General features: G+C 40.6%; 1 protein-coding gene across 2 annotated transcripts in view; it reads right to left on the reverse strand.

Annotated features, from left to right (window-relative positions):
• The window catches only part of EXOC3L4 (exocyst complex component 3 like 4), a 52,993-nt gene that overhangs the window by 15,793 nt on the left and 21,343 nt on the right, over positions 1–15,857 (reverse strand). For both annotated transcript variants that reach the window (XM_031953202.1, XM_031953203.1), the window contains 3 exons: positions 13,887–14,009; positions 9,807–9,907; positions 7,123–7,218 (listed from right to left, as the gene is read on the reverse strand). In XM_031953202.1, coding sequence (XP_031809062.1) covers positions 7,123–7,218; positions 9,807–9,907; positions 13,887–14,009 — 320 coding nt within the window. The remainder of the gene's footprint in view (positions 1–7,122; positions 7,219–9,806; positions 9,908–13,886; positions 14,010–15,857) is intronic.

The raw sequence follows: 15,857 nt of genomic DNA on the forward strand, positions 1-15,857 counted from the left end.
CCAAGGCTCCTGAATCTTCCCCTGCTCTGAGAAGGGCACTGCTAGTTTCATGTCCATCTGTTGCCTGCCGACGAGGGAGGGCCCTGGGCTGGAAAATCCCAGAATTGTAGGATTGGCTCAGCTTTAACTGGTTGTTTTGGGGTGTGCCTGGGAAGCATGTGAGAGAAAGACCAAAAGGGCAGCTGCTAGCTGGAGGAGGAGGAGGAGAGTCTGGCATGGCCCACTCTGGGGATCATCTGGGCAACCACACCATAGAGTGTAGAATGTCAGAGCTGGAAGGAGATGGGAAGCTGTCTTATCCAACTTCCTCATTTTGCTGAGGAGGAAAACAAGATTCACAGGGAGAGATAATTAGGCCAACATAATGCAGAGAGTCACTGGCCAACCAAGTAAATATGAACAAGATTAGATGGGACAAAATGAAATGAGAAGCAGAGAGGCTCACTCCTTCGATCAATCAGTCAACTAAGAAGCATTTACTAAGCATCTGCTGTGCTCTAGCTGCTGTACAAGGTGCTAACAATGAAAGGACAAAACAAAATAGTCCCTTCCTTCAAGAAACATGAGACATGCCCAAGTCTAAGTGTATAAAAAACAAACAAGATAACCCAGGCATCTACAGCTAGGAAGAGCAGGGGAATGCCTTCCTCAGAAGGTGAAGATCTAACTGAATCTTAAGGAGTCTAGAGGTTCTGAGAGGTGAAGATGAACACAGAGAATATTCCAAGCATGGGGGACAGCCAAAGGCACCGAGATGGGAGATGGAGCAGGCTAGAGTAGATACTAGAGTAAGTAGAGGGGTGGGATTTGTACATCTGGAAAGGAAAGAAAGAGCTACGTTGGGAAGAACTTTAAAAGCCTAGCAGGATTCCCTATTTTGTTCTAAAAATAATGTTATTGGAATTTATTGAGTAGGGGGTGATGTAGTCAGACCTGAGTTTTAAGAAAATTATTTTGGCAGTAGAGTGGAAAATGGATTAAAGGGAGAAGAGACTTGAGTCAGGAAGACTTGAGTTGAAATTTGGTTTCAGATACTAACTGTGGGCAAGTCACTTAATCTAAGAAAGAAAGAGAAAGGAAGGAAGGAAGGAAGGAAGGAAGGAAGGAAGGAAGGAAGGAAGGAAGGAAGGAAGGAAGGAAGGAAGGAAGGAAGGAAGGAAGGAAGGAAGGAAGGAAGGAAGGAAGGAAGGAAAGAAGGAAGGAAGGAAGGAAGGAAGGAAGGAAGGAAGGAAGGAAGGAAGGAAGGAATGAATTTGAAACAGAAAACCAATTAGGAGGCCAATCCTTTAGTCTGCTTGAGAGGTGATGAGGGCCTGTACTAGAATGATGGCTGTATGATTGGACAGGACAAGTTGTATCAATAAAAATAAAACTGGACAACTGAATGGATATTCTTTGTGATATAGTATAAGGAGTAAAGAATGGTGATGACCTTGACAAGTTTCAGAAGCGTGTGCATCCTAGATGAAAGAAAGTTCTCTTTTGGATCTGTTTAAGATGTATAGGAGATATCCACTTTACAAGCTCCAATAAATAGGTAACTCATTATGTTGGACTAGAACTCAAGAGAGAGAAATTGAGAGTGGATATATAGATCTCAGAATCATTTTAAAAAGATAATAATTAAACCTATGGAAAAGAATGAGAGATTGAGACAGAAAAAATAGAAAGAAAGAAGAGGATACAGGAAAAAATACTTGCATCATATCCCAAAGTTAGTGGATGTAGCATGAGTGTTAGAAACTGAAACTAGAGAAAGCATTTCTTGGGGACTTCTTGTGTTCATGAATCATGGGACCAAAAGATCACAGAATTAGTACTGGATGATGACATCTAATCCAAATCCTTCATTATAAAGGTTCAAGATCACATAAGTACTGAATAGAAGACACAATAATTGAACTCAGACCCCAATGTCCAGTCTAAACAGAGCTCCTAAGGACTCTGTGCTCTTGCCAGTGTCCTTCTGTATCTAGGTGATCACCACCCTTGCTACTTAGACAGCCACCATGCCCTATGCTCCTTGATCTTATATAATATAGTATGAGCTTTGTGACCTTGGACAAGTCACTTAATTTTGTTTGCCTCAATGCCTCATCTATAAAATGAGCTGGAGAAGGAAATGGCAAACCATTCCAGTCTCTTTGCCAAGAAAACCCCAAATGGGTCCATGAAGGTTTGGAAATGACGGAAATGACTGACAACAACAACAAAATGTAATTTCTAAATCCTTTGCTTTTGAATGCCTTAATCTAAAATGATTGGCCTGCTTTGCTTATCCTCTTGACCACTACAGAATTTCTGTACTATGTGCATCTCTAAATTCAATCCACTGTTGATACCTGGTTTGGTTACTTCCAATTCCCAAATTTATTCCCATCTTTATATACACATCACCACCCCCTCATTCAATTTCTTTTTACCTAATTTTGTCAAAGCTTTCTAGATAGCCTCTCCTCCACCTCTGCTGCTTCTCCTTCCTCCTTCTAAAGACTGCTGAAATAAGTCCATAATTTCCAGCTAACAAGTAAGATCATGTTTCTGCTTTGCATGCATTTTGCATAGGTAACCAAGCCTGGATCATTTCCTCATCAGTGGAGTTTTATGCAATTAGTTTGGGCCTGAATCCCAGATTACATCTATGTGTATATATTGTATATGGATGTGTTTTATGTGTACATGTTGTCTCTCCATTAGAATGGAAGCTCCTCGAAGGCAGGAAATGGTTCACTTTTGCCTTTGTGACTCAGTGAGTGACACTTATCAGGTGTATAATAAATACTTGTTGTCTGATGTTTCCTGATCTCCAACCTTTTGTGGCTCCCCATTTCTACTCTTATTCCATATAATACAACCTCTTAGCCTGGTATTTAAGGCTTCTTCTCTAGCCTGACTTCTGCTTCTTTTCCAAGTTTATCTCATCCTATTCAATACATCTCTTATGTCTCATTAAGCACTATTTCTTCATTCTCATACCTGATACTCATTTCCATCTTTTTGTTTTTTGTTTTTGAGCTACTCCTCTTACCTGGAATGTCATCTTTTCCTTGGATAAGGGGACAGTAATCCCTTTAAGGTTAAGTTCGGGTAACCTCCTTCAGGAAACCAGGCCCGATTATGCCAGTAAACAATGGTTCTTCTTGAATCTCTCTGTCCCTTATAATACCCCACACTGGCCTGAATTGACTGTGCCCTATCTCATGCCCTTCTCCTATAACTAGACTCTGTACTTTCCAAATCCAGGACTGGGTCTGTTTCTCTTGTCTACTCCTAAGGGAAGGACCCAGAATGGTGTCCTTCTATAATCCCCCGCTGTCTAAGACTAGGAACATGGGGATTTAAAGAACTCCTGTTTGGAGACTGATTCTTCAATCCATTGATTCTTAGTAGTTGGGCTAGACCAGTGATTCCCAGTGGCCTTCTGCCATCTTGAGGTCTGGATTTGTATTGCAAGTAGGGGAAACTGGTTCCCAGAAGTCAAGAAATTGAGAGTAAATGAGGACTTTGGGAAGCTTTTTTTTTTTTTTTTTTTTTTTTTTTGGGGGTGGGGATGAGAGGGAAAGGAGGGCAGAAGTGGGACATATGAAATATTTATGAAATCCCTAAGCAACAGCCCTGATGGTATCTCTATAGGAGGTGGGGATGTAAAGGAATTCTTATTTAAGTTCTAAAGTGGAAAAAAAATCTTTTTAGAACATCCACTTCATTTTAGAAATCAGGAAACTTAGTTCCAGTGAAAGAGAATGACTTATACCATTAAGTAGTAATTGTAGATCTGGCAATGAAACCCAGGTCTTCTGACTTCGAATCCCCTAGAGGGATAGATAAAATCTAGTCCCTTAAGTTCATAAATTGGTAGGCAAGTGAGAACTGGGAACAGAATTCTAAACCTCACCAAAAGAGGGGGTCAGTAAGGAGAAATTGGAAAAAGTATCAGATGGAGAGTGAAGGAGTCTGGGTTTAAGTTCTAACTTTGCTCCTGGATCATTTTATGACACTGAACAAATTACTTCCATTTTCCAGGTCTCAGATTCCTGATCTGTTAAAAGAGGATTAAAAATCCTTGTATGTGAAGATACAATACTCTTGTGGAGAGAATATTTAAAAACTGTTAAGTGCCATAGAAATGGGATCTGTTGGCAGAGTAATTACCAAAAGGTTAAAAAATCCCAAGGAAAACCAAAAGGCATCTTTCTCTCATGATCCTTCTATTCCTTTGCCACAAAGTTGGAGACATGGGGATTTGGACAATTTGCTTTTTTTTGTGAGCTGCCTTTTCTGGACCTCAGTTTCCTCATTCCTAAATTGAGATCCTTGACTTAGATTTTCAAGTCCTTTCTATCTCTAAATTCTGTGGTTCTTGTTCCTTCCCAAGCACTGATGTGGTACAGGTTCAGAACATGAGCCAGACAAGATTTGAGAGATCATCTGAGCCGATGCTCTCTCATTCTACAGATCTGAAAAAGGAGGCAGGAAGACAGGAAGGGAGTTAGCCATCATCACAAACTAGTAAATAGCAGAATCAGGATTTAAACCTACATCTACTGACTTCAAATCAAGTGCTTTTCTAAGATACCACATCCTCTTTCGTGGGATGAATTCCTCAAACAGGGATAAAGATAGAACATGAGTGAGCTTTCTGGTAGAGCTTGGAGGCCAATCTTTAATGATTTCAAGATGGTGAATGATTCTAGCTTCTAAGAGTTAACTACTTTCTAGGGGACTTTGTGGTAAATATGAGTGGGAAGGACTATCTACCTTCTCTGTCATTTCATTCATGTCATTGGGTGGCTGAGCTGTCAATTAAATATTATCCACATCTGGTATTGCGGTTAGAACTGACTGGGTCTTTCTTATCTCCCTTATGTGGAGCACCTGCCTATCAGCTTCCATATAGAAGGGGCCAGCTCATGGCCCAAGTCTGCCTTTAGATTTAATATTTTTCCTGCAGAATTGTAAGAAAAAGACAAGACAGTCTCTTCCATTTCTTTGCTCAACATGCTGCAAGGTACGTGCTACAAGTATCATTAACTTAATATTATAGATGATGTTTAAATAGATAAAGATCCTTGTACAAAGTCACTGAGTGAATAATTGTCAGGGCTGAGGAAAATAGAATCAAAGATTCTTCTCCACTGAATTACACTGATGAGGGAATAAATAAAAAGTAAGGAAGGAGAGAGGGTAGAAGAGGTAGAGATGAGCATAAAGCTGAATCTTCATCCTCTATTCTCTCTATTCTTACATCCATTCTTCATACTTTTGTCAAAACAAGTTTCCTATTGCATAGAGCGAGTCATATTTCTGCTAAAAAAAATCTTTGCTGGCTCTCTCCTGAACGTCAGTATAGACTCTTCCTCCAGATATTGGAGGCACCATCTGGTGCCAGCCTGCTTTTCCAACTTTATCTCCTATTACTTCCCTCTACCTATTGCACCCCAAATAAAAGCATCATTTCTGTTCCCCAGACATAATTAGCCCTCTTCTTCCTCTAAGCTTCTGGTTACACTCTCCCCGGTGTTTGGAATGCCCTATCATTTCTCTCTGTGTCTGTCGAGTTCCTAATTTGCAATTTCTTTCCTACTTTAAAACCCCATTCAAAACTGGGAAAACATTTTTACAATCAAAGGTTCTGATAAAGGTCTCATTTCTAAAATATATAGAGAATTGACTCTAATTTATAAGAAATCAAGCCATTCTCCAATTGATAAATGGTCAAAGGATATGAACAGACAATTCTCAGACAAAGAAATTGAAACTATTTGTAGTCATATGAAAAGATGCTCCAAATCATTATTAATCAGAGAAATGCAAATTAAGACAACTCTGAGATACCGCTACACACCTGTCAGATTGGCTAGAATGACAGGGAAAGATAACGCGGAATGTTGGAGGGGATGTGGGAAAACAGGGACACTAATACATTGTTGGTGGAATTGTGAATACATCCAGCTATTCTGGAGAGCAATTTGGAACTATGCTCAAAAAGTTATCAAACTGTGCATACCCTTTGATCCAGCAGTGTTTCTACTGGGCTTATATCCCAAAGAGATACTAAAGAAGGGAAAGGGACCTGTATGTGCCAAAATGTAGTGTTAGCCCTGTAGAAGCTAGAAAATGAATGGATGCCCATCAACTGGAGAATGGCTGGGTAAATTGTGGTATATGAATGTTATGGAATATTATTGTTCTGTAAGAAATGACCAGCAGGATGAATACAGAGAGGCTTGGAGAGTCTTACATGAACTGATGCTAAGTGAAATGAGCAGAACCAGGAGATCATTATATACTTTAACAACAATACTGTATGAGGATGTATTCTGATGGAAGTGGATTTCTTCGACAAAGAGAAGATCTAACTCAGTTCTAATCGATCAGTGATAGACAGAAGCAGCTACACCCAGAGAAAGAACACTAGGAAATGAATGTAAACTGTTTACATTTTGGTTTTTCTTCCCGGGTTATTTTTTACCTTCTGAATCCAATCCTTCCTGTTCAACAAGAGAACTGTTTGGTTCTGCACGCATATATTGTATCTAGGATATACTGTAACCTATTTAACATGTATAGGACTGCTTGCCATCTGGGGGAGGGGGTGGAGGGAGGGAGGGGAAAAATCAGAACAGAAGTGAGTGCAAGGGATAATGTTGTAAAAAATTACTCTGGCATGGGTTCTGTCAATAAAAAGTTATTTAAAAAATAAATAAAAAATAAAAAATTACATCTCCCCCCCCAAAAAACAAACAAACAAACAAACAAAAAAACCCATTCAAACATTACCTCCTCCAGGAAGCCTTCCCCACAGCATTTATCCTGAGTTCTTCCAGAGGCTGTGTTCTGCCTCTCTCCAATATATTTAGCAGGTATTGTTAAGTATTTCAGATAAGTATGTCCTTATCCTTCTATCAGATTATAAACTTGATGAAAGCAGGGACCATATTATGCCCAAACCCCCATTGTTGAGGATAGTGCTTTAAACAAATGAGTTGCTTAATAAACTTTTGTTGAGTGGAAGATGACTTAGGTGGGGTTTGGACCTTAGCCAGAGACTGACCTAACTGACTACTTGTATCCCTTCCTCCCCAACCACTAGAGTGTCTTCCCCTACAAATTGAAGCCTACTTTAGCTCCTGAAAGTCATTGATGTAGGCACACAGGTAGGGCAGGAGCAGGGTCTGGTCTTTGACAGAGTCTGAGTCCAGGAACTTCTTTTCAAACCTGCACAGGGAGAGAGGCAAGGAGGGAAAAAATCCTGACGGCTTAGTCCAAATTAGGAAACAATTTAGATTCAGAACACAAGTGAGAGACCATGTAACCCAACTACCTCATGCTATAGAGGAGGAAACTGAGACAGAGAGGAGGGGCCCTACAGATAATGTCAGAGCCAGTATTCACCTGTGGGTCTCAACTCCAAACCCAAACTCCCTAATATGATATGTTATGATATGGTACAATATAATATAAATGTCTAGGGGCATTGGTAAAATTAATATATATATATATATTAAAATAGCTTCATAAAATAATCAAAATTACCCAGAACCCCCTGGGACACTAAAGGCATTAGGATGGTTTGAACAGTGGTAGTAATCACTGCTCCAGGGCTTTGGAGAACAGTTCCAGGTGGTAGAGAGTTCTCATGGGGTCCTCAAAGTTTTTAAATAGGGGGCTAGTTCACTGTCCCTCAGACTGTTGGAAGGCCGGACTATAGTAAAAACAAAAACTTTGTTTTGTGGGCCTTTAAATAAAGAAACTTCATAGCCCTGGGATAATCGTCCTCAGCTGCCGCATCTGGCCCGCAGGCCGTAGTTTGAGGACCCCTGAGTAATGCCTGAGAAGTAGGAACTGAGACTTAAAGGGGCAGTATTGTTGTCTCCACCCTCACTGTGGAAGAGAGATGGCGATGGAAGGGAGGGCAAAGGCTGCCCCAGCCATAACCCACATCCTCACCTTCCAGCGTGGGTAGGGACATAAATTGTGCAGAGAGTCACCCAGGGCTGAGATGAGACAGCTGTCTATGGGTGCCCAAAACAAAGCTGGAAGTTCTTTTCCTCTCCCCTTCCCAGGTTGATTGAGTTACCTATTTTAAGACTCAGTTCTATTCTTTCAGATATGTTTACATTTCTTTGTAATTAGAACTAACTGGTCAGCTTGGAGCAGTGTCTGATTAATCTGCTTCGTTATTACAAAGGAGGTCAAAGAGAAACAGGGGCAATGATGGCAGGATGGGCAGATAAAGGAGTCTGCAAGATCTGAATTTTATACATTATACAGAAATTATTCTTTTAATAAAGCATAATCAAAATATCTGCACAGCTAGGAGCACAATAGAAAGAGTGCTGGACCTGGAGTCAAAAAGACTTAATCTTGATGAGTTCAAATCAGGTCTCACACTTACTAGCAAGTCACTTAACTCTGTTTGCCTCAGTTTTCTCATCTGTAAAATAAGCTGGAGAAGAAAATGGAAAACTACATCAGTATCTTTGCCAAAAAAACCCCAAAATGGGATCACAAAGAGTCAGACACAACTGAAAAATGACTGAACAACAATGAAAATCATATCTAAAATAAATAAATACACACATAAAAATAAATGAAAATAGAGGGGGGAAATGGCATTCTGTTAGACTTGTCAATCTAGAGGTGCTAGAGCTAAATGAGGGAGAACCTTAAGGATTTTTGTATTTTATACACTTCTTAGAACAGAATTTTAAAAAGAAAACTAAAAAGCATGAACATGATCTTTTTTCTTTTATGTTAAAAGCAGTTATTGCCTGGTTGGTGGAAGAGAGGAAAGGTTTGGGCTGTCTGCCATTTGTCTGCCATGCACCTATTCAAGGACTTCGACTCTGCTGGGGAGAACTGGGGCTGGTAAGTAGAGGTGATAACCAGGTGGGAGCAGGAGGGGACAGGCTAAGACAGATGGACAATTTCTACATTCTAGAGGTGGGGGTTGGACAAGAGAAGAGGGACAGAGGCATGTGCCCTGCCCTTCCACAGGTAAATTTTTCCATGTTAATGTTTGTCACACAGAAAAAAAAAAATAGGCTCTGGTCCCAGCTCCTGGGGCTAATTCTCTCTGTGTGACCCTGAATGAACTTTGTCCCTTTTCTAGGTCTCAGTTTCCTTCTCTTCAAATTGGGGACATCATAATTCCTTTCCTCTTAGATTTGGTAATTCTCACACCAACCTTGAGAGGAAAGGGATTTAGAAATAACAGGGATCTTCAAGCCAAAATAGTCCAATGCCTTCATTTAACAGGGAGAGAAAAGAGAAGCCCAGAGACAGCCTTTGTCCCAAATCAACAAGTGGGGAGTAACAGAGGTGAGATTCAGACCCAGATTCTTTGATTTTTAAAATCCAGGTTGATTTCCAAGGATCTGAAGAAAATATAAGTATGATGGGTTATAATAACTATTTTAATCTTTAATAGGTGAAGAAGAAGAAATTGACCCAACCTTTCCCCAGCCAATCTCATTGTGGGTTTCCCTTAGACCCTTCCTTAAATCCCAGGAAAAAGGAGGACTCTATGGGGTGTGGAGATGGGGTGGAGAGAAATTCTCACTGTGAAATTTGGTTTCAAGCACTCATGTCTAACCAAGCTTGAAGCAATTCTTTGGGTTACAGATGGCAAAATTGAGCTTTGAGTTCCCAGACTTCTGTGGGTCCCTAGTGATAGTTTCTCTTTCCCACCTACTCCCTCTGACTCCCCTCCCAAGGAAAGGTAGGAGTCCTGGCTTTAGGTAATCTTGGGCCAAGCCCTCTGGGGAGTAAAGGGCCCAATCTTTGGGGGATGTAAGACTGACCTGGGGATGAATTCATTCAATGACTTCTCCAAGATCTGTAGCGTGGTAGCCTTCAGCCCCGGGGAGATGGCCTCGGCTGATTTCACATGCTCCCCAACTAGCTGAAGGCCAAGGGAGTACAGCTATACGTGATGAAGGCCCCAGTTGATGACCACCATATTTCCTCCCCCTTCCATCTATCTTTTATGATCCGCTACATTAATTCTCCTTATTTATGGGTCTGGTGACATCACACCCCTGCTCCAAAGTCTTTTCTGGTTCCCTATCACTTACAGAATAAAATTCAATTTCTTAGTTTTCCCGGGTCACTACAATCTGGAGTCTTTCTACCTTTCCTGACTTATCTTCCTTCCACACATTCTAGATCTAACTCAACTGACCTTCTTTGTCTTTTACAACATGCCCTCACTCCTCAGTGCCTCCCTCTTTTTCACTTGTTTAATCTTTTACATGAACTCATTCATCACTTAAAGTTAAATTCTAATGCTATCTCTTCTAAGAAGAGCATCCTTGATTCCCTTCTCTACCCAACCCCCTTCTCTACTTACCTTTTTCATTTTAAACTCTAATCCCATTCCCCCAGGAAGAATCTTGTGCTCAAATTTCACTTTGAATTCTGCTTTATATTTTGCTAATTATACATTTTGGGGCAGTTAGATAGATGGTTCAGTGGTTAGTGATCTGGGAGTTAGGAGGACTCATTTTCCTGAGTTCAAGTCTGCCCTTAGACACTTAATAACTGGGTGACCCTGGACAAGTCAGTTAACTCTGTTTACCTCAGTTTCTTCATCTATAAAATGAGCTGGGGAAGGAAATGGCAAACCATTCTAGTATTCTTGCCAAGAAAACTCCAAATGGGGTCACAGTTAGGCATTACTGTAAAATGACTCAGCATCTCAACAAAATATACTTACTACATAATATTGTGTATTGTGGTTAAATCTATATTTAAATCTTATTTTTTTCTAGACTGTAATGATGGGAAAGACTGGGTTATTGAAACTTTGAATCTTCCTCCACAGCAAGAATTTTGCTGTGCATATAGATGAGGGACTTAATAAAGGTTGATGATGGTAAATAAATTGAATTCCTGATTATTTACAAGCACCGCCCCCCTCCCCCAGTAGAGACAAATTGGTTGCCAAAGCTATGTCCTTTTCTCAAATTCCTGCTGTCTCTGATGACCCTCAATCATATCTCAGAGACTAATCTAGTTCTTATCTCCCCCAAAGACGCTGGGATTGTGTGACTTAATGTAGGTAACTAAGATTTCCTGCTCCTGGAGGCAAGAACATGGTGCTCCTCATCCTGAAACCCTCCTGAAAGAGAAATTTTGATTTCTCTTAGATTCTCACTGTTCCAGCATAGACTTCCAATAATAGCTGGTATCTATGAAACACAATTTTATGTTTGTAAAACCCTATATGGATATTACCATATTTGTTCCCCTTGACAACCATGCAGAATTGTTACTATTTTGTCCCCCTTTTACAAATGAGAAAATTGAGGATGAGAGAGAATAAATGACTTGTCCAGGATCATATAGTCAATATTTGAAGCAGTATTTGAACTCAGGGCTTCCTGATTCCAAACTCTGTGCTCTCTCCATTAGCCATCCAGCCACAAGAAGATGATATAAAGAGACCTTGCCATTGGAAGGGACACAGAAAACCATGTATGTAAAAACTGAACTTAAATTTGAAGATATTCACCAGAATAATTCTTCATTTCTCTATTATTTCCACCTATAATATGGGCATGTGGAATGACAGACATTTACAAATATAGAATAATCTCTGTTATTGAAGTGGCCTGGCTCAAGTTCAGTGTGTTCTTTTAGCCAGTACATGCTCTACTAGCCTCTGACATTTAGTTTCTTGTATAATTGATAGGCTGCAATTTTTTGATGGAAAAAAAATAAGAATAAATAAATTATAAGAGTTTAAAATACCACTTATTTGCCAGGAAAATTGGTGTTTCTGTGAGCTGACAATAAATGAGAGAGAAAGACAGACAGAGATAGAGACACAGAGAGAAGGACAGAGGGAGGGAGGGGAGAGGAGGAGGAGAAGAAGAAGAGGAGGAGGAAGAGGAAGAAGAAGAAGAAGAAGAAGAAGAAGAAGAAGAAGAAGAAGAAGGAGGAGGAGGAGGAGGAGGAGGAGGGAGGAGGAGGAGGAGGAGGAGGAGGAGGAGGAGGAGGAGGAGGAGGAGGAGGAAGAAGGAATAAATAAACAAAGAAAGGAAAGAGAGAAAGGAAGGAAGGAAAGAGAGAAAGGAAGGAAGGAAAGAGAGGAAAGAAGGAAGGAAAAAAGGAAGGAAGGAAGGAAGGAAGGAAGAAGGAAGGAAGGAAGGAAGGAAGGAAGGAAGGAAGGAAGGAAGGAAGGAAGGAAAGAGAGGAAGGAAGGAAGGAAGGAAGGAAGAGAGGAAGGAAGGAAGGAAGGAAGAGGTAGGAAAGAAGGAAGGAAGGAAGGAAGGAAGGAAGGAAGGAAGGTAGGAAAGAAGGAAGGAAGGAAGGGAGGGAAGGAAGGAAGGGAGGAAGGGAGGGAGGGAGGGAGAAAAGGAGAGAGGGAAAAAAAGAAGGGAAAGAAGGGAGAGAAAAGGGGAAAAAAAGGGACAGATTTGACCCAAGAGTCAGAAGACCTATGTTCAAATTCTTACTGAGTCCCTCACTGAGACCTATGGCTCTCTTTTCTAATTTCAACCCTCACAGCACGCAAGAGCGCATGTACACACACACACACACACACACACACACACACACACCATTTGCTCCCTCCTCCTCCCAGTCAGTAGAAATGCCAGATCTATTTTCTTTACCTTATCTGTTCCCATGCAACTATAATAATAATAGCTAACACTTATATAGCATTTCAAGGTTTGCAAAGTGTTTTACATATATTATCTCATTTTATCCTCACAACAGTTAGGAGACAGTATGAGAATACAGATATTATCTCATTTTACAGATCAGGAAATGGAGGCACAAAGAGGTTATCACAGAATATTATAATCCTGTGAGTTAAAAGGGGCTCCTAGAACAGTTCAGTACAACTTTCTTTGTCAGTAAAGGAATCTTCCCCTACAACAGGGGTGAGGAATGTCTATCCTAAAGGCCAAATAAGGCTTGCAAAATCATTTGCAAAGGCAACTACAGGTTGAAAGCTAGGTACAAGAACCTCCCCCTGCTTGAGTTCTATAAGTTGATAATTTTGTATGGCCTGCAAATGATGTTACAAATATCCAATATCAGATTGCTTGCTGGGTTTTGTTTTTTGGGGGGTGGGATAAAGAAGAAAGTGAGAAAAATCTGGAACATAAAGTCTTATGAATGTTGAAAATTATCTTTACATGTATTTGGAAAAATAAAATACTATTGAGGAGAGGAAACGAAGCAATATTGGAATAATGGACAAAACAATGGACTTAGAGTGAGGAGATGTGGGTTGAATTCCACTCTGGCAAGTGACCCTAAGCAAGACACTTCAGTTTTCAGAGCCTATTTTCTCATCTGTAAAATGGGAATGATAATACTTGCCTTACTCAAAGGGATATTGTGAGGAATGTGCTTCATGAACTTTGCATATCATGTGAGTATGAACTTTTGTTACTAAGAGATAAATCCTCCTGTGATCTTCATTCTCTTCTTCTTTGGGCTAACCATCACTGGGTTTGTTTTGGATTTTTTTTTTTTTACTCATCATATGGATTGGTCTTGAGTAATTTTACCATCTTGTTTGTCCTGCTCTAGATCCACTCCAAGTTGTCAATGTTTTCCCTAAAAGTAGTTTCCAGAACTAAACTCCAGATGGAGCCTGACCAGGGAGGAGGACATCAAGGATCATCAACCTTCTCATTCTCAACACTCCTTGATCTGGCTCCACTACCTTCCCAAATTATTTCTCATATACTGGGGTGACTTTAAGCAAATATTTAACTTTTCTGAGTCCCTGTTTCCTCATTTGTAAAATGAACATAATAATATTTGCACTCTCACTCTGTATTGTTGTGAGGAATGAGGTTTGGAAACCTTAAAGTGCTACAGAAATAAAAACTGTTATCAATTCTATTATTCTTACCCACCATGTGAATGTCGATGGAGATGGAGGAGTGATAGAGATCTAGAAGCAGACTGGGACTCTTCCTTTCTGACCACCGGTCCAGTTCCAGACTCAGAATGCTATCAAAGCAGTTGTTGATCCTGGTCTAAAAAGGAAAAGAAAAAGAGAAAGAAATTCTCTCGTTCTTTTTCTTTATTTGTAGTCTTTCTGTTGCTTGATTTCCCTCCCTCCTCTTTCTGGCTCTTTCTCTACTTTCTTTCTGTGTATCTCTCTCTTCCCCTCATCTCTCTGTCTGTCTGTCTCTCTCTGTCTGCCTCTCTCTGTGTCTCTCCCCTCCTTCTCTTCTCCCTTTCTTCCCTATTTCTCCTCCTATTTTCCCTTTTTTCCACCCCAAAGTGTTTGTATCTCTAAATTCTTTGATCTAGTTGACTTTTCCTTCCCTGAATTTATCTGTTTCCCCCAAGAATAGAATCTAATTTTGTGAGTGCAGAGAGGTTTATGAGAGTCTGTTTCAGCTACAGGTCATGTTTAAACAGTACCAGTCCTCCTGGGGGAGAGAACAGACCCACATGCCTGGACGTACCTATGTCAGATTGAAGGTTTTCTGTGTACACAACCTTTTGTTCTTCCTCACATGGTGCCAAAGCTAAAGGAACCAGCCCTTCCCTGTACCTTTCTGGTAACTAGTCCAAACTCTTACTGTAAAGGAATCCCTTGTATAACATTCTTTAGAGGGAGTTATACAGCCTCTGGGACTCTAGGGGGGTGAACCTAGACTCAGGAAGACTCCTCCTCCTTCAAATCCTGCTTCAGACACTTACTAGCTATGTGACCCTGTGCAAGTCACTTAACCCTGTTTGCCTCAGTTTCCTCATCTACAAAGTGAGTTGTAGAAGGATATGGCAGCCTCTTTTTAAGAAAAGCCCAAATGAAGTCACAGAGTCAATATCCATAACTGAAATGACTGAACAATAGTTCTTAGATAACACTGTTCTTAGAGACTTAGAAACTCTGATATATATTATGACCGACCATGATTCCAATGTACCAATATTGAAGCATGCTACCTACTTCTCAAGAGAAATGATAGACTCAGGACACAAATATTTAACATGGCCAATACAGGAATCTATATTCCTACTTATGTGCCTATTTATGCACATTCATTCAAGGATTTGCATTGAATAAAACTATTCTCCAGATCAGGATAAATTGGAGGGACTTTAAGAAGGCCTGGTGTGGGTGGATGCTCAGCCTGCCTCAGTATCTGGGATGGCCAGTGGGAGGGTTTCAGTCATGGTGAGATCAGCTGCCAAGACCCCTGGTCCTGGCTCAGTGGTGGAGCAGACCAGTGCGGCAGCCTCAGGTCCCAGCATAGAGAGCAGGGCCCCAGCCCTGGAGACTGGACAACAGTGTCAGGGACTGGGTAGGATTTCCCCATCCTGTGAGCAGGACACCAAACACAGGGAGCCCTGTGCTCAAAGCTAGGACTCAGAAAGAAACTCAAAGCTTTCTGTGCCCAAGAGCAGAGCTCGACCTTAAAAGTCACATAATAGGAGAAAAGAAAGAAAGAAGGAAAGATAATGAGTAGGAAACAGAGAAGAATCTTAACCAACTCAAAGGAGGATGGGATGTCCACACAGGAAGCCTCAAAGGATGATATGAGTTGGTCTTGGGCCAAAGGAGCCTTCTTGGAACCACTCATGAAGAATAAAGAGTCAAATAAGAGAGGTGGAAGAAGGGAGATGAGGGGTGTTCAGGAGAGAGTCAACAGCTTGGAAAAGGAAGAACAAAGATTGACTAAATAAAACAACTCCTTAAAAATATAACTGATCAAATGCAAAAAAAAAAAAAAATCCACTGAAGAAAACAACACCTTGAAATGTAGAGTTGATCAGATGAAAGGGGAGAAGGATGGGCCAGCTGAAGAAAATCATACATTAAACAATGAATCATGCAAATGGAAGCTAATAACTTCGTGAGATGTCAAGAA

This window comes from Sarcophilus harrisii, chromosome 2 (genome assembly GCF_902635505.1).
Source record: "Sarcophilus harrisii chromosome 2, mSarHar1.11, whole genome shotgun sequence".
NCBI lineage: Eukaryota > Metazoa > Chordata > Mammalia > Dasyuromorphia > Dasyuridae > Sarcophilus > Sarcophilus harrisii.